Source organism: Podarcis liolepis, assembly GCF_965112155.1.
Source record: "Podarcis liolepis genome assembly, chromosome: 7".
NCBI classification, from domain to species: Eukaryota; Metazoa; Chordata; class Lepidosauria; order Squamata; family Lacertidae; genus Podarcis; species Podarcis liolepis.
In genome coordinates this window covers 11,764,494-11,785,613 of record NC_139561.1, presented here as the reverse complement: position 1 = coordinate 11,785,613, position 21,120 = coordinate 11,764,494, and the positions used below count along the sequence as shown (strand labels likewise).

The 21,120-nt window shown below is 48.8% G+C and overlaps 1 protein-coding gene across 7 annotated transcripts; it reads right to left on the bottom strand.

The window, feature by feature from the left end:
- Nucleotides 1-377: 377 nt before the first annotated feature.
- TMEM269 (transmembrane protein 269) lies at nt 378-20,567 on the bottom strand. 7 transcript variants are annotated; one of them, XM_083514750.1, is made up of 9 exons: nt 19,810-19,905; nt 16,211-16,271; nt 9,474-9,538; nt 8,399-8,602; nt 7,030-7,177; nt 5,966-6,063; nt 3,870-4,013; nt 2,227-2,427; nt 378-1,408 (listed from the first exon to the last, which is right to left on the bottom strand). In XM_083514750.1, the coding sequence occupies exons 5-9, from the start codon at nt 7,077-7,079 to the stop codon at nt 1,299-1,301; spliced, it is 603 nt and encodes a 200-aa protein (XP_083370876.1). In that variant the 5' UTR covers nt 7,080-7,177; nt 8,399-8,602; nt 9,474-9,538; nt 16,211-16,271; nt 19,810-19,905; the 3' UTR covers nt 378-1,298. The 7 variants fall into 7 exon arrangements, with proteins under 7 accessions (XP_083370876.1, XP_083370875.1, XP_083370874.1 ...); XM_083514749.1 differs by having other exon boundaries at nt 8,399-8,599; XM_083514748.1 differs by lacking the exon at nt 8,399-8,602 and having other exon boundaries at nt 19,810-20,400.
- Between the last annotated feature and the right edge of the window lie 553 nt (nt 20,568-21,120).

Below are 21,120 nucleotides of genomic sequence, written 5' to 3'. Positions count from 1 at the left end.
TTTGGTACCGAGGGCCTTCTTGGTAGTGGCACCCACCTTATAGAACGCTCTCCCATCAGATGTCAAGGAAATAAACAACTATCTGGCTTTTAGAACACATCTGAAAGCAGCCCTGTTTAGGTAAAGTTTTTAATGTTTGATCTTTTATCGTCTTTTTAATATTCTGTTGGGAGCCACCCAGAATAATTATCATCATCATCATCATTGGTTCCAGAAGCAAGCTAGTTTCATTTTTCCCACTTGATGTAACTGGTGCCTCTTCTCTGGGAGACTACTCCATATGGGGGTCTCTCCCCACCCCAAACCTTCCATTCCCCTTGCAGCTCCACCCCACCGCAAAAGAAACCCCTTTTCACACAATGCCAGATAGTAAAAACTGTGTTTTTAAAAGTTTATTTTTTAAAAAAGTGCCAAAACAAAAGAACTTGTTTCAAATGTACATTTCCAGTAACACAAATCATCTCCCTTTCCATTATTATCCCCTGGGGAATGGGGGCAGGAAATAAGTTTTCCAAATATTTCAGTAATATAATCAATTAAAAAAAACCACATTGACGGTGCTCCCTGGCAGAAATATTTGATACACCCAATCTTAGAAAGGCAAATCTAGGATCCATACAGGTAATTGGATGGGTTCAATTTATTTTTGACCACCAAGCCTTTCAGGAGGTAAAGAGAGGTATCACCACCCCTTCTCCCATGGGCCAGCTTTCACCCCACATGCAGTGATTCTGCGGTGTTTCACCAGCCCGCTCAACTTAAGGTTTCAAATCCAGCTAGTTTGTACGCTGAAAACCCAGATGCTCTCTTTAAATAAGACTTTCTGGCGAGGCTGCAGGGACCTATCCTTGGATTAGTCGAAAAAGTTAGCTGGTGACGAGATTTGGAGGCCAAGTTCTTTAAAAACCACCAGCGAGTAAAATTGTGGACTAAAAAAATAGAAATCTACAAAAGCTGGACTCATTGTAAATCTTTTTCTATATACATATGTAAAGACTCTGTATATTCGTATGTACACCAAAAGTGGGGCTTGGGAGTGTTAGCCAGATCACTCACTGTGTTCCCCAGACGCCCAGCCTTCGCAGGGCAGAAATCCCACCCCCACGGCAGAGATCTCGCAGTTGTTCGGTTCCTAATCAGGACAGTGGAAATGTTTCTAGGAAGGTTTTAAGCGATGTGTGGATATTAATGCTGGGTAGGCATTTAGGGTCCTGGAGGGGGTGGCCCCACCGGGCAGTTGCCCCACAGCGAGGTGCAAAAGCCGCTGTCCGTCCACGCATGACACCACACAAGCAAGGTTAGACTCTGTGGCTCCATAGAGCAGTTGGGAAGAAGATATACGATGAGGACCAAAGCAGGTAGTAGAGCGAGGCGAAGTAGGTGGCAGAGAACATCACCATCAAGATCCCTGCAATGCCAGAGAGAGAGAGAGATTTCAGAATTGTAAAGTTGGAAGGGACTTCCAGGGCTCATCTAGCCTAACCCCAAGCAACAAAAGATTTTCAGCGTGAAATTCTGTTTCCGCAAAAACGAAAAATGCATGTTTGGTTTTAAAATTTCATTTATTCTGATACAGTTTTTTTAGACTATTTGCCGCCAACGGTTCCCCACCAGGACTTTCGACAGTAAGCATGTAGATTGAAGCCATACATGATTTAAAATAACCAAAGAAACACCAATTTGTCCACGATCGTTGGACAAAGGCTTTCCAGGCTACCAGCATGCAAGTTAATCTAGAAGCAGGGAAAAATCATTTCTACAGTCAAACCTCTGTTCCTGAACGGCTCCGTTTTGAATCGTTTCGCCTCAAAAACCCAGAAGTAAATGATCTGGTTTTTGAATGTTTTTTCGGAAGCCGAACGTCTGACACGGCTTCCATTTGAGTGCGGGAAGCTCTTGCAACCAATCGGAAGTCACGCCTTGGTTGTCAAACATTTTGGAAGCCAAAGGGGCTTCCGGAACGGATTTCGTTCGACAGCTGAGGTTTGACTGTATAAGGATTGCAAGTTCTCCATACTTTTCAGGCTGAACTGAATCATGGAATTGCAGAATTGTAGAGTCATCCAGCCCAAAGGTAACATTTTGCTGTGGCCTAATGACAATGTTTCTGCACGAACCCATCTTAGAAAGGTTTATTATCTTTAGACAGATGGATAGCGAGAGAGAGAGATTACAGCATGAGGGTATCATTATTTGAGCTGAAGGGGCCCGCTGCTCTGCACTCACCTCCTGCGAAGACGGCCTTCTTCCAGGGCTGAGATTCCAGCACCTTGTCATGAGGGTAGAAGCCCTGGTCCACCATGAAGAGGATCATCACCATGGCGATGATACGCATCACCAGCAGGTTGCCTCCTGTCAGGAGGTAGGTGGCGGCCAGAACAGATGCTCCGTACGGGCAGGGCAGCCCCCGGTACATGAACGGCATCCCTAGGGAGACGAGAGGAAAGAGAGGTGGTGAGTTGACTCGGAGCGAACTGTTTGTGTGGATGCGCCAAAGCAGAAACATGCAAAACTAATGTGCAGAGGACAAAAATCAAGACTGGTTACAATACCACCAATTGAACAACATCTTTAAGGTAGATTTAAAAAAATGGTTTTGTGACGGAACTATCAGAATTAAGAGAAAGGTCTATTAAAAAATAAAGACAAATTACTTTCCAGAATGTACAGGCTATTATTGTTAGACGGGAAATAAAAGAAGAAGAAGTAAAATCGGTTATGGTGCAGTGGGCAAAGGACTTTGGATATAACCATTGCCGGATTTACATATAAGCTTAACAAATTATAGCTTAGGGCCCCACTCTCTTGGGAGCCCCCCAAAAAATTAAAGGGGGGAAAATGGATGTACATATCCAAAATATAAGATAAAAACCAAATAAAATGGCTTTAGATACCTATTAGGTCCATAAATTACCATATACAGTGGTGCCCCGCAAGACGAAGGCCTCGCAAGACGGAAAACTTGCTAGACGAAAGAGTTTTCCGTTTTGGAGGTGCTTCGCTAGACGAATTTCCTATGGGTTTGCTTCACAAGACGACAATGTCTTGTGAGTTCCTGCGGGTTTTTTCCCCTCCCCCCTTTTTTCTAAGCCGCTAAGCCGCTTATCAGCTGATCCGATCAGCAGATAAGCTGCTAATAGCGCTAATCTGTCAATGGGCTTGCTTCGCAAGACGAAAAAACCGAAAAAACCGCTAGACGAAGAGAATCACAGAACGGATTCTTCTCGTCTTGCGAGGCACCACTGTAGCATATATTCAACACAAAAACAGTGAAAATTTGTTGTTGACAAAGGACAGCTGGAGTCCCATTACCTTCAGTAGCTTAGAGCCTCATCAAACCCTGGATATAACATACAGATGGCGGAATGGGAAAATTTATGGAGAAGGGAACTGAAATTTATGGCTTGTTTTACTGTAAAAGAAAACTTTATGAAGATGCTATTCGGATGGTAGATCACTCCTAGCAAATTGGCCAAAATGTACAAAACCAACTCAAATTTATGCTGGAGGTGTAGAGAGTTAAGAGGGAACAATGTACCACATGTGGTGGGGTTGCAAAAAAATAAATAAAGAGCTTTTGGGAACTTATATATAATGAATTAAAAAAACTGTTTCAAATGAAGTTTATCAAAAAGCCCGAAGCCTTCCTCTTAGGTATTATGGCACCAGGCATTCCTAGAGAGAAAATGAATATATATTTTTTGTACGCAACAGCAGTGAGGATGCTGACTGCCAAGGGCGGAAAAGAATATAAAATCCCATCAAAAGAGGAGTGGCAAGTTAAACTGCTTGAATATATGGAACTAGTGAATATGACCCCTGCAGCCAAACTTAACGGGGCTGTGTTATCTCCACAGCTGTGGACTCACCGCTAGAGAAGAAACACAGGCGCGTGAACACAGCCAAGACGTACACGATCACCAGAAGGCCGTCAAGGATCCCGTGGGCTTGCAGGAGAAGGGCGGTGGCCAGCCCAAATGAAGTGAAATCAGCAAAATCGTCCAGCTTGGCACCTACAGAATGTCAAAGATGGGTGCTAGTTAGTCCTGGGCAGGAGACAAGATGGGCACTCTGTAGAGGCCGAAATACGTAGTGACGTTTCTCCATTATGGCCCCCTGGAGGGCATCAAACTCGAAGGTTTAATTTATTACGAGTGTTAAGTCGTGGGTGAACATATCAGGCGACACAGCGATTCTTCAAACAGCTCTTGTTTACTCACAGGCCAGAACAGAACTGAACTGAAGGGTTCAGCCAGCCTGCTTATATAGAGCTCAACTACAAAGCAACAGTAACAACTTTCTGTAACTATCCAATCACTGAACATCACTTTCAATTCCTTATTTGCATATGCGGACCTGAGTGAAAACTATCTACAGTATCCCCCTGCTGGCCCAGGGTGAGAACTTCAGTACATAACAACGAGAGCCGGTGTGACGTGGTGGTTAGGCTGCTGGATTAGGACCTGGGTGGACCAGGGTTCAAAATCCCCCATGCAGCCATAAAGGTCACTGAGGGGCCAGTTCCTGTGCCTCAGACTAACCCACCTCGCAAGGTTGTTGGGAGGATAAAATGGGGAGAGCTGTGTGCGCCATCTTGGGCTCACTGGAGCAGAAGCTGGGATGTAAATGTGATGAATAACAATAAATAAATATTGGTGGCCCCACCACCTTCCAAAAAAAGTCCCAGGAAGGGGTACCAGAATAATTAAAAAATACAGTTATATATCTAGAAAATGCATAAAGGCACCAGCCCAAAATAAAGAGCACAGTATCGGAAGGGGAAACCGAGCGGGCCTGAAAGCGATGGCTGTCTCCCCACTTGTGATTCCTAGCATACTGCCTTCGACAGAGGGCAGCGTATTTATTTCTTTAAGGAATTTGTGTTTTCCATTCTGTGCCTCAAAGCGGCTTACAGTAAATAATAATAATAATCCCTAAAACCCTAAAACATACAATATACAAGATTTAAAACAGAGCTCGAAACATCAGAAACGTACTTATTTCATAAAAGTTACATACCACTTGATTGTACAAACAAAGCATAATCTCAAAGCACTTTGCAAGAAGAATAAAACGATGACACGATCAGTATAAAAAAAACCAAAAACCCAACAGTGTGAATGGTTCAAAAAATAATTGCAATAACTGATAAGCTAAAAGCCAGATTCAAAGACACCCCAGCTTTCTAAATGTCTAGGTAAAAGGTAAAGGTAAAAGGACCCCTGACCGTTAGGTCCAGTCATGGCCGACTCTGGGGTTGTGGCGCTCATCTCGCTTTATTGGCCGAGGGAGCTGGCATACAGCTTCCGGGTCATGTGGCCAGCATGACTAAGCCGCTTCTGGCGAACCAGAGCAGCGCACGGAAACGCTGTTTACCTTCCTGTCGGAGCGGTACCTATTTATCTACTTGCACTTTGAACTGCTGGGTAGGCAGGAGCAGGGACCGAGCAACGGGAGCTCATCCCGTCACGGGGATTCGAAACGTTGACCTTCTGATCGGCAAGTCCTAGACTCTGTGGTTTAACCCACAGCACCACCCGTGTCCCTAAATGTCTGGGTATGCTTGGCTAAACATAAATGTTTTAAGCCTGCCTGAGGTCAAGAGGCAGGGAGTTCCAAAGTAGAAGATGGATATCTTATGGAACGAGTGATGTGTGGCACCTGTAACAGTCCCAGTGGAGACATTCAAAAGCTTTCTGCAATGAGGCTTGTTTTGACCTGGCACCCGAAACTTAGCAGGGAGAGTGCCTGTCTGATTTATCGCTGGTGGAGAGCAGCCATTGCTAGTTTTTTCCTCCTTGGAAATTTTTTTCTATAATCCTCTTTTTGGCACATCTTGTGCGAGCAAATGCCATCCTGCCTAACTATCTGATCAGATGAGATCTTCCGGATGAGCGCTTGTGAGCTTGCTAAGCAACGCAGGTCCAAGGCCGGAGCGTGGAGGCTTTCGCAAGGAGGTACTTACCCAGTGCGGAACAAGCATTCAGCTGCCTGGCAACGGCGCCGTCCGCAAGGTCAAGCAAAAATCCGATCAGGACCAGCCAGCATGCATAATTATATTGCCTGGTGGGGGAAGAGACGGGAGAGTCCTGTTACACATTGCCACGGCTGCCCTGCTGAGCAGCCTCAATGTTCCCAAAGCCGCCAAGCGAGTGAAGGAGCGGTCAAGCGCATGAGGAGGGGATCAGGGCCTATCAAAGTGTCTTCGACCATGGCCCTACCTCCTGCGCCGTGACGCATGACCCTGTGTGGATGAAGGCAGACCCTCAAATGTCCCTATTTTCCAAGGGACAGTCCCGGATTGACAGAAACCATCCTGGTTTCTGATTTGATCCTGGAATGTCCCGCATTTGCCTATTTAAATCGGGAAAATGTTGGAGGGTATGGAGTTATGCCCCTCCCCCCCGGCCCCTGAGTCAAGGAGATAACTAACCATAAAACCTTTAGAAGATATCTGAAGCCAGCCCTGTATAGGGAAGTTTTTTTAATGTTCAATGCCTTGGGCTCTTGGATAGGAAAAGGAGCAGGGGTTTTTTTTACTACAGAAGCCTCCCAGAGTGGCTAGGGCAACACAGTCAGATGAGTGGGCTATTGTTGTTGTTGTTGTAGAATAGGTAAAGGTAAAGGTACCCCTGACTGTTAGGTCCAGTCACAGATGACTCTGGGGTTGCGGCACTCATCTCACTGGCCGAGGGAGTCAGCGTTTGTCCGCAGACAGCTTCCGGGTCATGTGGCCAGTATGACTAAGCCACTTCTGGCGAACCAGAGCAGCGCACGGAAACACTGTTTACCTTCCTGCCAGAGCGGTACCTATTTATCTACTTGCACTTTGGCGTGCTTTCGAACTGCTAGGTTGGCAGGAGCAGGGACCGAACAACGGGAGCTCACCCCGTCGTGGGGATTCAAACTGCCAACCTTCTGATCGGCAAGCCCTAGGCTCTGTGGTTTAACCCACAGCGCCACCCGTAGAATAGACACCCCTAGTTTCACAGGAGAAATGTTGGAGGAAAAGCCCAGGGTCTGGCTTACCCATTCAGACTGCAAAGGACAGACGAGAGACCCATCACCAGGTTGGCCATAGAGATGGAGTTGGCAACATTCCGGCGCAGGAACTCCAGAGCCTGCGCCCGTCCGGCCTGATCACTCAGGAACAGCTTCTTGGTGTGTTGGAATATACCTGGAAGACGGCAGAGGAAGGAGTGAGCAAGAGATGTTCCCTATGTGCTGAGCATACATCCCCTAAGAGGGGCAGGCGTTAAAATCAGGTGCATTAAAGTTCCATCCCATCTGCCCTCCGCCAATCCCTTAAGGGGAATGTTGGGAAGCGGCCAATGGGAGCTGAGTGGAGGGGTGACCGGGCAGATCACCACTCCAGAATTTATGCTTTTTGGGAAGAGAGGGCCAGACCTACTTGTGTGAGTGCCTGGAGGTGACTGGAGGATGGATGGCGGCTAACAGATTGAGGTTGAAACCTGACAAGACAGAAGTACTGTTTTGGGGGGACAGGGGGTGGGCGGGGGTGGAGAACTCCCTGGTCCTGAATGGGGTAACTGTGCCCCTGAAGGACTAGGCGCACAGCCTGGGAGTCATTTTGGACTCTCAGCTGTCCATGGAGGTGAAGGTCAATTCTGTGTCCAGGGCAGCTGTCTACCAGCTCCATCTGGTACGCAGGCTGAGACCCTACCTGCCCGCAGACTGTCTGGCCAGAGTGGTGCATGATCTGGTTATCTCCTGCTTGGACTACTGCAATGCACTCTATGCGGAGCTACCTTTGAAGGTGACTTGGAAACTACAACTAATCCAGAATGCAGCAGCTAGACTGGTGGCTGGGAGTGGCCGCCGGTCCTGAGAGATCTGCATTGGCTCCCAGTACGTTTCCAGGCATAATTCAAAGTGTTGGTGCTGACCTTTAAAGCCCTAAACAGCCTCGGCCCAGTATACCTGAAGTAGCTTCTCCACCCCCATCGTTCAGCCTGGACACTGAGGTCCAGCTCCGAGGGCCTTCTGGCGGTTCCCTCCCTGTGAGAAGTGAGCTTACAGGGAACCAGGCAGAGGGCCTTCTTCGCATAGCTGTCAACTTTTCCCGTTTCTTGCGAGGAATCCTATTTGGAATAAGGGAATTTCCCTTAAAAAAAGGAACAAGTTTGACAGCTATGCTTCTCGGTGGTGGCTCCCGCCCTGTGGAACGCCCTCCCGTCAGATGTCAGGGAAATAAACAACTACCTGACATTTTAAAGGACATCTGAAGGCAGTCCTGTACTGGGAGGTTTTTAATGTTTGATGTTTTATTCTGTTTTATCTGTTGGGAGCGGCCCAGAGTGGCTGGGTTATAAATATATCATCATCATCATCATCACCCTACAATTTGCAAAATTGTAAGAGAGAGATCGAGATCTACCTGGACTTTAAAGTTAACGCTTTGTTCTCAGTTTGAAAGGGAGATTTTCCGTAAGCCCCAAAAGGCAGCAGAAGGAGGAAAAGTCAACGGGTGTTTGGCTCCTGCCACTGGGCAGCCTCCAAAACACTGGCCATTTGGAGGGTGGCGGATGATCCCAGCAGCACCCCCTGGTGTTGGCTCCCATTAGTGCAGGAGAAGAGCCTGCTGGATCAGGACAGGGGGTAAGTAAAATCCGAGCACCCGAGCCCTCTCCCCACTTGCAGTTTGTCTAATATTTTTTAAGCCCTCTATGTTGGGGCAATCGTTGGCTCATGTGGGAAAGAGTTCCATAGATTAACATGCACTGTTAAGGCATGCTCAACCTCCCTCCATGCTTGCATCACCTCCATGCCACCCCTGTGAGATTGGGCACGCATTAAGTTGTGTTTTCCCCTCCATGCTTTTGGGGTGGGGGGAACCCATAAGTACAGCCTGCCAAGAACTTTGTACAGCTTTAGGGTATACCTCCCCTCCCTAACTGCTGGGCCAGGTGAGTCTTCAGCCTTAACCCTGGTTAGCAAACATCGTGCCAGTGAATCTTGCTTCCTGGATGCATCTACTGCCTCCCAACCCAGGGAAGCCTTTAAAAGCCCGCAGTGGCAAGGTGCTTTGCAGAACTGCAGAACCATGCAGGCAAAATCTGGAAGTGGGATCCCCGCACCCCAAAATGGTACCAAGCTGGATTTATACCAAACACAGTAAGAGGCATTTTAGGTTTTGCAGAAGATGAGGTATCAGCACAGAAGGAAGCGAACAGCAGCCCACATGCAAAGGTATAGCTCAGCCCCTCCCGTTAGCTTTTGTCTCCCAGCGCTGTGACGATCCCAAAAGCATCTTGTTCTTAGTGATGCTTCTCTTCTCATTCTTTCCCCACCCAATTTTAAACATAAAGACCAGCCCCGCTCACAATTCATAAAAAACAACAACAGCAAACTAACAGCCCTACTCGCTAACACTAAAAATAGATTATAGTTTATCATAGCCCCAAGGGGGAAAGGTCTACTCTTGAGAAAGTGTGAGAAGGGACATGTCCTACTAGCATGTTTTGCACCCTGCCCTTGTCGCGTTTCCAAATCCCGGAAAGTTCGCGAGATTCTTCATCTGAAAGAAAACAGCAGATCAGAGCAACCCCGAAAAAAATAAATTTTTAAAAAAATCACCCAGGAATGTGAAACCTGGGTTCACACACACACACACACACACACACAGGCACACACACAGGCACACACACAACTGCTTGAGCCCATCCCTCTGCCACCGCTGGGCACCCACCAAACCGCCATGATCAAAAAACACCCGTCAGAATCATGGAATGGTAGAGTTGGAAGGAAAAACAGTGGGCATCTAGTCCAACCCCTGTAAAGATGCCCCTCTCCGAACTTTAGGTAAAGGTAAAGGGACCCCTGACCATTAGGTCCAGTCATGGCAGACTCTGGAGTTGCGGCGCTCATCTCGCTTTATTGGCCGAGGGAGCTGGCGTACAGCTTCCGGGTCATGTGGCCAGTGTGACTAAGCCGCTTCTGGCGAACCAGAGCAACGCACGGAAACGCCGTTTACCTTCCCGCCGGAGCGGTACCTATTTATCTACTTGCACTTTGATGTGCTTTCGAACTGCTAGGTTGGCAGGAGCAGGGACAGAGCAACGGGAGCTCACCCCGTCATGGGGATTCGAACTGCCGACCTTCTGATCGGCAAGTCCTAGGCTCTGTGCTTTAACCCACAGCGCCACCCGCGTCCCAACTCCAAACTCTACCCAATGCAAAAAACCCAGAAATGCATTTTGCTCATTCAAGAGCTGAACTGATCGTTGGGGCAGCAATTGCGTGTGTGCTTAAGTTAACAACCACCTCATTCTTTCTCCCCTTCCTTTCTTCTAAAACCAACAGTTCAGACTCTTGAATAACAGTGATTGATTGGTATAGAGCCCGCCATCCAAAATGAGGGTGTTTTTTTAGTGACGGACTTTAGATTGAGCATACTCTTCCTCACTTGAGAGCACTACCCAGCAGTAACTAGATTGGTGCTCCCACCGAAGGGACTGATTTCTATACAGTGGTACTTTAGTTCTCAAATGCCTTGGGTCTCAAATGCCGAAAACCCGAAAGTAAGTGTTCCGGTTTACGAACGTTTTTGGAAAGCCGAACATCCGATACGGCTGTCGGCTATTGTTTCTGGGGCGCCTGCACCAATCAGAAGCTGCGCCTTGGTTTTCAAACATTTTGGAAGTCAAACAGACTTCCGGAATGGATTAAGTTTGGCGCTTCTGTTTTTGCTATTTATTTTTTGAGGCTTTTTTGGTGCATTTGTTTTTGTGACTGTGTGGAACCCAGTTCAGCTACTGATTGATTGATTGACTGCGGAAATGGATAAAACCCCCCATCCAAACAATGACTATCATCAGTGCAGGTAAGGAAAAAAAATATTTTTCATTTTTATCATCTACAATACTGTCTTATTTCTTTTATAGTACAGTATATTGATTATTGCTTTCATTTTATGGATCCATGGTCTCGTTAGATAGTAAAATTCATGTTAAATGGCTGTTTTAGGGGTTGTTTTTAAAAGTCTGGAACGGATTAATCCATTTTGCATTACTTTCTATGGGAAAGCGTGCCTTGGTTTTGGAACACTTTGGTTTTGGAACGGACTTCCGGAACGGATTAAGTTTGAGAATCAAGGTACCACTGTGTTTACATCACACAGCTGAAAACATTTTCAAGTACACTTTCCTCACTTCAGAACTTGCAAGTACTTGCATTGTGAACTTGGAGAGAATTACTGAGTCCACCGCTCCAGCCAGGGACGGATAACAGCGACTGTTTTCACACCATCACTGGGAGAGAGTCGGTGTCCCCAAATATCTGTGCCTTGCCCCCAAACAATAAGGCAGGCCACAGGTATTTTACCTGAAACCAGAGGACTTTGTGCCTTCGCAGTTAAGAGATGTCAGTTCCACACAGAGATTTATCAGCTGCAGATAAAACTCAAAGGTTGGCAAGTTGAAGACATACCCGTGGCTCCCATTTGCAATGTCCCCAGCCCCGGTTTCACTGGATAACAATGCAACAGGCAATTAATAAACCCTGTTTGTGTCATACCCGTAAATCTGGATTCCCCCCATCTCTCCACAGACTTAATGCTGGCTGAACATTTTTGGCAAAAGGAACAGAAAGCTGCTCTTGAATTTGGATGGAAAGCGGACCAGTGAGGGCCTTGGGGGGGGGGGACTTTGCTGCTTCTGGTAAAAAGGTAAAGGTGCCCCTGCCCGTACGGGCCAGTCTTGCCAGACTCTAGGGTTGTGCGCTCATCTCACTCTATAGGCCGGGAGCCAGCGCTGTCTGCAGACACTTCCGGGTCATGTGGCCAGCGTGACAAGCTGCATCTGGCGAGCCAGCGCAGCACACGGAACGCTGTTTACCTTCCCGCTGGTAAGCGGTCCCTATTTATCTACTTGCACCCGGGGGTGCTTTCAAACTGCTAGGTTGGCAGGCGCTGGGACCGAACGACGAGAGCGCACCCTGCCGTGGGGATTCGAACCGCCGACCATACGATCGGCAAGTCCTAGGCGCTGAGGTTTTACCCACAGCGCCACCCGCGTCCCTGCTGCTTCTGGTACTTGGCTGCAAATATGGAGCAGTCCTTGTAGGCAGTTCATGGGTGGCAGCGGATGCAGAAGGTGGCAGATACCAAAGGAGAGGGTGCTGGGAAGGACATCAGTGTTACAACATACCCGCTTCTCATAATGCCCATCCCATAATAGTTTGCAAGGGCTGGCCGGGTCTCTGTTGCATTTACAACCAGCTGGCTTTCCCAGGTATCGACTGGCAGAGCTTCAAGATCTTGAGCACGCATTGGTGCACTACAACTCCCATCATCCCTGACAACTGGCCAGGCAGATGGGATTTGTAGTCCAGCAACACCCGGGCTTTATGTAGAGGGTGCTACTGTGCAGTGCTCCGTAAAAACAGAGTCCACACATTTTGAGGCAGGCAGGGGGACACTCCCAGACCTCCTTGCAGATGCTGCTGAGGACTGCACCGGAGACATTCTGCATTCCAAGCAGGTGATCTGCAACTGGGCTACAGCCCTTTCCTTTCCCTCTGTTTGGGACTCAGGCCCTGGCTCAGTGGTAGAGCATCTGCTTGGCTTGCAGAAGCTCCCAGCTTCCGTTCCCCAGCAGCATCTCCAGCCTGAAACTGCTGGAGAGCGTCTTGCCAGTCAGTGTGTGGACAATACTAGCCTAGATGGGCCAAGGCTGTGACTCAGTCTAAGGCAGCATCATGTGAGTCTGACTCGGCCACTGGATGATCTGAAGACCGATCTCGAGATACGCAAGGCAAGTGGGGGAATCCTTTGGCATTGCCCAGATGAACAGAAGGACCTTTGTGTAGTTCATGGTCACAATTAGGGTTGTCAGCAGCATCCCAAACCCTGCGATTTCAGGGCCCAAACCTGAGACCTAGGGACATCCCCTGGTGATATCACAGGAGAGAGGCATCCCTTGGAGACGGAGGTTAATTGGGACACAGGAGGGCAGTGATGTCACAGGGGCAGGCCCGAGAGATGGAGGTTAATTGGGAGAGGACATGGGCAGACACAGACACACACACACACACACACACACACACACACCTGCCCAAATATCTATGCTATAATTTGTAGCCAGCTCCTGCTGGGCTGAAGCTTGCAGGCTACATAAACAGACTTCTTAATATAATATAAAAGCCTCTCTCACCCACCTGGAGATTTCAAGCCCTGAACCTGCCGCCTGGAGGGGGCTAGGCATCCCTGGAGGTTTCAGGTCAGATGTGGAGGTCTGGCAACGCTTAGTCTCCATCCCTGTTTCCTCGCCATAAGATCCCTCCCCAAATTCCGTTGCCACCCCACCTCCCAAACAGACACAGTATCCTGCCTTCCTTTAAACCTTGCAGTCCAGTCTTCCCCAATGTCCTCCTACTGTTTTGGACCACAGTTCAAATGCCCCCTTCCCCCAAATGCTTCACCATTCTGCTTATTTATAACTACAGTGGAGCAAACTCAAAAAAGCAAAAATCCACCCACATGCTATTATTATTATTCACACAACCTCAGGCAAACCGGATCACAGCAGGCGTGAATTCTGCCGGAGCTCTAGGATTTTTCTGAGCAACAAATATATAAGCGTAGCCAGTTTTCCTCGGCAAACTGGATCCCAACTCCTGCCATTTGAGGCAGGTTTCTGTACTTATACTATGCACAGGGGGCTGATGGCCGTTGAAGTAATGAAAGAGTCGTAGAAAATAATCATAATTAAGTCAGTTCCGATTTGTCGAAGCTCAGAAGAACGGGTTGTGCCTGGGACCAGAGAGCTCCGTGGAAAACCTCCAAGGACAGAGCGGAAGGGAGAGGAACCAGAGAGGAACGGTTGTTTCACAGATATCTGCAACCACTTGACCCTTCTGCCTTCTTGGGAATGTGGGAGACACCCAAAACGGATTGGCTGTAAATGGTATTCACAACAAACTGATGGCACCGGCCTTTGATACTGGCATCTAAAGGGTGCTGATTTTTTAAGGACATATGGTGGATCCTCAGCCTGGGAGTCATAAATATATTTAATGGGCCCAAGTCAGCTGTGTCTGTTAATTTCAATGGGTCTGCTCTGAGTAGGGCTACAACCTAATATCCTGGAGATTTCACTTTCTCTCTCTTTTTTGAGTTTTTTATTTATACTTTTCAAATTTATACATTTCATTAGTTTTACAATCAATTTAACATTTCAAAATTTGACTTCCTTCCCCCGCTTTCTGCAATTCCTTAAATTTATTTTTTAATACCTTCTGCATATCCAAATAATAATAATAATAATAATAATAATAATAATAATAATAATAATAATAATAATTTATTTATACCCCGCCGATCTGGCTGGGTTTCCCCAGCCACTCTGGGCGGCTTCCAACAGAATATTAAAATACAATAACCTATTAAACATTAAAAGCTTCCCTAAAGAGGGCTGCCTTTAGTTCATTTAACTTGCTCATTTAATTATATGCTGTAAATAAATACTCTTATAAAACTGCAGGTCATTACAATAATCCTGCCAATGTTTTTATCTGTTTTATCTGTAAATATTCAATAAACCATTTCTATTCTTTTATAAAAAGTTTGCTATCTTGATTTCTTATTCTTCTGGTAACTTTTGCCATTTCTGCATATTCCATAAGTTTTTGTATCCATTCTTCCTTTACTGGGACTTCTGCTTCTTTCCACTTTGGGGCAAGTAGCATTCTTGCTGCTGTAGTAGTATACATAAATAAATTTCTATAAATTTAGGTAGTTCTGTCCCTAAAATTCCCAAAAGAAAAGCATCTGGTATCATCTAGCCCAGAGTTTTCCAAACTGTGTGTTGTGACACATTAGTTAAAAGGTCAAGGACCCCTGGACGGTTAAGTCCAGTCAAAGGTGACTATGGGTTTGCGGCGCTCATCTCACTTTCAAGCCAAGGGAGCCGGTGTTTGTGCACAGACAGCTTTCTGAGTCATGTGGCCAGCAGGACTAAACCGCTCCTGGTGCAACGGGACACCGTGACGGGAACCAGACCGCACGGAAACACCGTTTACCTTCCCACCACAGCGGTACCTATTTATCTACTTGCACCGGCGTGCTTTTGAATTGCTAGGTTGGCAGGAGATGGGACAGAGCAAGGGGAGCTCACCCCGTCGCGGGGATTCGAACAGCCAACCTTCCGATGGGCAAGCCCAAGAGGCTCAGTCATTTAGACCACAGCACCACTAGTGTGTCAGCTGCAGTGTGTAGGTGTGTCGCACAAAGGCACCCCGCATTCCTCCCAGGGCTGCAAAGGGGTTAGTTTAACTTTGCTAGCAAAACCAAATTAGGTAACGGTAAAGGGACCCCTGACCGTTAGGTCTGGTCATGACCGACTCTGGGGCTGTGGCACTCATCTCGCTTTATTGGCCGAGGGAGCCGGCGTACAGCTTCCAGGTCATGTGGCCAGCATGACTAAGCCGCTTGTGGCAAACCAGAGCAGTGCACGGAAACGCTGTTTACCTTCCCGCCGGAGTGGTACCTATTTATCTACTTGCACTTTGACGTGCTTTCAAACTGCTAGGTTGGCAAGAGCAGGGACCGAGCAATGGGAGCTCACCCCGTCGCGGGGATTCGAACCGCCAACCTTCTGATCGGCAAGCCCTAGGCTCTGTGGTTTAACCCACAGCGCCACCTGCGTCCCTGCAAAGCTGAATTACTCTGTCGCAAAATGATGCCTGGCTAAAAGGTGTGTCACCAACATGGAAAGTTTGGAGAGCTCTGATCTAGGCCACCCGCCTGCCATAAAGGATCCCTTTACAGGGATTTAGCCTACAACCTTGGTGTTCTCAGCTCCATGCTCTAACCAACTGAGCTATCAAGATGCAACCCGAACGCTGAAATCAGCTGAGAACAGTTTGCAGGCTGTCTTCTGATACAGTGCGTGTGTTTCGTGTGTCGAGGCCAGGGTAAAGAGGAGCAGTCTTCAGCATAAGACGCAGTGCAACAAAGGGGTCCGAAGCGCCTCCGTGGGGAAGCATTCCTCAGCACGGGGGTTGCCAGAACAATTCAAATCAAGTCACAAAGCTACGTTTTTTGAAATAACATTTGGAATTTTCCTTCCTCTCTGGTTCCCAAGCAGGGGAGGGGGGGTGGGCAAGGATATTCCACCCATCAAAAACCATCCATGAGTAAGAAGCAGCCCAGGAAGAGTGAGTGGGAAACGGAGCTATATTTGAGACTCACCAGAAGGGGGCGACAGCATCCACATCTTTGCTGGATTTCAAGAGGACCCTGCACTCTGTAACTGGAGAGAAGAGAAAGGATGTTTAGAGATTTACAGGGAGTCACTAGCTAGGTTCTCAAGCAGTGGGAACACCATACACTTAAAATAGACCTCCCAAAAACTAATATACTACAGTCCGCATGATTCTTTTTGTTAAAGGTACTGGAGATTGTAACTCTGCAAAGGAAAAACTACAGGTGCCAAGTTCCTTTTTGCACAGGGTCTGGGAACTGTAGCTCCGCAGGGAATAAACTACAGTTCCCAGATTGGTTTTGTGTGTGTGGCTATAAACCTAGGCAGCCTTAGATTTCAGATGACGAACTTCAGCCAAGCAACAAGCAGGGGGGGGGGATAAAATATCCAGGGAAGGTTTGTGTATATTATTAAACCATGAGTGAGATTCACCACCCACAGTTTGGAGAAGTTCAGAAAAAGGGCAACGCAGAATAATCACGGCTGTAACCAGGGAGGGGGAATCTAAAAAAGCTGGGCTTGAGTGTTGCAGGTCAATGATTAGTCCAATTCTAATCTACTCTGTTCTATGAATCATAGAATTGGAAGGGAGCTTGTAGGTCATTCTAGCTAAACCCTATAGGAGAGTCCACAACTTCCCGTGGGAGGTGGTTTCCCTATTGAACGGCTCTTACTGCCAGAAAGTTCTTCCTGATGTTTAGTCATAATCTCCTTCCTTGATGTTCCTTTTTAACGTTGCAAAGGAGCGTTTTGGATGTTCCTTTTTAACCAGGCCTTTGGTCGACCTGATCAACATGCGATAACCCTTCTAAAATGTGGCTCTTTTTTTGGGGGGGGTTGTTATTGGGTTATTGTTTTTATTTTGATTTTATATATTGTGATCTTTTCTGTGAACCGCCCCGAGACCCCCAGGTGAAGGGCGGTATAGAAAATTCAATAAACAAATAAAATAATAAATAAATTAAGGCTATTTTTCAGCCGGAAGTAACAGGAACTCAGTTCACAAGGGGGTGTGCCACTGACATGCTAAGAGAACAAGGGAGGCATTCACAGAGAGTTCTGGCACCTCTTTTTCTAGAAAAATAGCCCTGTTTAAATCCATCGGTTTGGATTTATTCCTAATTGCCCACATAATCCTGGCAGAATAGAAAATCCATTTAAAAGGCGTCCGCTGGGTCTCTGTTGGCAGGGCATTGCACCAGACTAGATCAATGACACGAAACGGTCAGTTTGCTGTTAGCTGGCTCCGTTAATCACAGTGGGTGTACTCTTGAGTCGGATCCAGCCCAGGGTCTTAGACCCCGTCCTCGAGAAGGCAAAAGCATCTCTCAAACCCGTTATCAGACTGGTGTGTATGTGTGTGCTTGAGAGATATGTTCCTCTTGAGAGAGAACACACACACACACACACACACACACACACACACTTTCCCAGGACCAAAGTCTTCTCAGCTGACGCATGTGAAGTCACATGGCACTGGGACAGAGGCCATGGAGTGCAGGGAGATGGCAAGGAGCCAAGGCCATTCGGCACCCCCGCCAAATGCTTCCCGACCCAGTGACCCTCTCCCACACGCATATCGCGTTTCCGAAACCCCAGCTCATTTCATGGGGCGTGCCTCCGTCTGGAGGTTGCAGAGTGCAAACGTCTGTCCCAGAATGGAAGATCTAAAGGGAAGCGGCAGGTTCAGGAAATGTGGGCGGCAAAGGGAGGGACAAGCTGTTCTGAACTTCTTGTCCCAACATCCAAAGTCCTCCTGCAAGCAGCGCTGGCTTGTTTTCCGATTAGGAAAGAGGGTTGGCTTAAGCTGTTCCTCTTTTCTGCCCATCCCGGGAATGTAAGAACATAAGAAGAGCCTTTGTGGATCAGGCCAGTGGCTCATCCGATCCAGAATCCTGCTCCCACAGGGGCTAAGCAGATGCCCCCACGGGGAGTCAGCCAGGAGGATTTGAACACAAGACCAACTCTCCCCTCCTGCTGGAACTCCCCTCCCCTTTCCAGGAACTGGTATTCAGAAGCATTGCTACTTGAAAGAGCAGAGCCATCTTCTCCTTGTCTAATCCTCTTTTAAAGCCATCCGAGTTGGTGGCCGTCACTGTTTCCTGTGGCAGGGAGTTCCGTAGTTTAACTATGCACTGCCTGAAGAAGGACTTTCCTGAATCTTCCAACCCTAAGCCATTAGAAACTCTGCCCCCACCTAAGGGTGTCCTTCTCCTCAGCACCATCACCCTATCGCCATGGCAACGGGGGAAAACGCCACTAGCCACAATGGCCAGGCTCCTCCTACCTGTTTGTGGCTTCCGAATAATACCAAGTGGGGAGAGTTTTGCAAGTGGGGAGAGTTTTGCTCTCGCACTCAGCTCCTGCTTTGGGGTTTCCCAGAAGAGGCATCGGGGCTGGCTGCTGTGAGAGAAAGATGCAGGGCCCAGTTCTGGCCTGATCCAGCAGCCAGGCTCTTCTGATGTTTGTTAGTGGGCTTTTTAGAGAAAAACAGGCCTCTCTCCCAGCTCCCAATTACATCTCAGGGTATCAAAGCACAGGAAAACCAAAGCAGCCCTATTTGATCAGCGTGAGCATCCTGCATCTTCACTGTTGTCCAATGGGAATCCCTCACCAGAAAGCAAGAGCCCACCCCCCTCCATCCTCTCCCAGCACCTGACGCTGAAAGGTAGACTGCCTCTGCAGCTGGAGGCTTCAATTGGCGACCCCACCCAACCGCCCTTAACAAAAGGGGTTCTTCTGAGTTGCAGAGGGGTCCTGACCTCCGCAATAGAAGGAAGACCGCTTCTGAGCAGGTGCAAAGTGCCCTTTCTGACTCCCTCTTTCCTGATGGGGGGGGCCACAACATACTTCTTCACTCTCTCCCTCCTCCAGGAGATTTGGAAGCGCGTGGGCGGCGGCCTCTCACAGTGATGCCCAACTAAGCTGGCGCGGATATCCCGCGGATATAGCACTCCTTGCGGGAGGGGGGCGGGCAGATGACTGCCGCTGCTGCTACTCTCCGGGGCGCTTCTGGGGGCAGCCTCCGTCCCTCCCTCCCTCCCCCGTTGCATCCAGGGGGTGTGTATCACCACGTGCGCCAACCAGCAGGCCAGGACTGGAGCTACGACGCGTCTTTCCAAAAGCGCCCAGCGCTGTGCCCAGGGCGCACGGAGCCACGCGTCACCGCGCTTGCCTTGCGCCCATCCCCAGGAGACGATTCCGGGCGGAATTTATGCAAGGGCCGTAGCTCAGGGGCAGAGCTTCTGCCTTGCTTGCCGAAGGTCCCGGGTTCAATCCCCCGCTGCCATCTCCAGCCGGGAGGGACAGATTCCTGCCTGAAATCCTGGACAGCTACTGCTGAGTCTGTGCAGACAATACTGAGCTAGCTGGACAAGGGTCTGACAGCTATTCTGTGTGTTCTCCTTTCGGACGCACACAGAATCCTAGTCGAGTTGGAAGGGACCCAAGGGTCATCTAGTCCAACCCCCAGCCACGCAGGAATCAAAGTGGGGCTCGAACGCACGAGCCGGAGATTAAGCGTCTCCTGCTTTACCGACTGAGCTTCTGAGTAAAGGGGTCGAAGCTCCGGCGCGCACTCACTCACCAACTCGAATCCGGTGCGACGCCGCTTTCACCCTCTCCGAGAGCTGCTGATGCGGTCTAACGCTGCGGCTGCTGCTTATATGTTGCGCATCTCTCCCCTCCTTCCCCCTCCTTCCCCCTCCTTCCCCAGATCCAGAAAAATTCCACAGGAAGGGGCGTGGCTAGGGTTGGCACCCTTTCACACACACACCCCTCGTCTGTCTCCCTCGCCTCTGGACTGCACCCCGAGAGGTCCATGCCCGCGGCACCACGCGCCCCTCCGGCCTCCGGACGCCTTGCAAGCGGAGACGGAGGGAGACGCGGGGGGAAGGAAGGAGTAAAGCAAGATCCCTTGCCAAAGTGCCCTGATCCACTTCCTTCATTTGCATATTACGCAGATGAGTTGTTGATGCTGTTAATCACGTGGAACACGCACACCCCTTTCGTAGGCGCTGCAGCTTGGAAAGGAAAAGGCGAGATGCGTTTGTTTGGTTGGTTGGTTGTTCCACGGGCGTGGAAGCCCCCAAAGGACTGTAAGGAACATGGAGCCGGTTCCATTCTGGTCAGGAGCCGGATGACGCCGGCCCAGCCCTGCACGCCTTCCCGGGAGTAAAGCTCTCCGCACCACCCCACCCCACCCCGCCCTGTGCGCTCCTCCCGGCGCGCGTAATCTCCAGAGCGGTGCCCATCAGATGGTGGCAACTGGGAGCTATGGGAGCCGTAGTCCGCCTGGCTGACGAAGGCTGAGCTGCACGGTCGACTTATTTGGCTCTCCCCCCCCCCCCAACTGCGTTGCCGCTTAAAAAAAAAATCTGGGCAAAGAAGTCCCTGACAATAATTCCCGGTTCTGCTGGTTGCCTCCGGCTTCATTACCATGCAGAGCAGATTCATCCAAATGACCAGACCTAAGTTAGCTTCCATTCCTGGATCGCAGGGGGTTAGACTAGATAACTTCGGAGGACCCTTGCAACGCTACAGTGCAATGATTCACTGGAGCCATCTGTCAGGGGTTCTTGAGCTGTGATTCCTAAACTGCAGGGGTTGGACTAGAATATTATTATTATTATTATTATTATTATTATTATTAGTAAAGGTATGGGGACCCCTGACCATTAGGTCCAGTCGTGGCCGACTCTGGGGTTGCGGCGCTCATCTCTCTTTATTGGCCGAGGGAGCAGTCATGTGGCCAGCATGACTAAGCCGCTTCTGGCGAACCAGAGCAGCGCATGGAAACGCCGTTTACCTTCCCGCCAGAGTGGTACCTATTTATCTACTTGCACGTTGATGTGCTTTTGAACTGCTGGGTGGGCAGGAGCAGGGACCGAGCAACGGG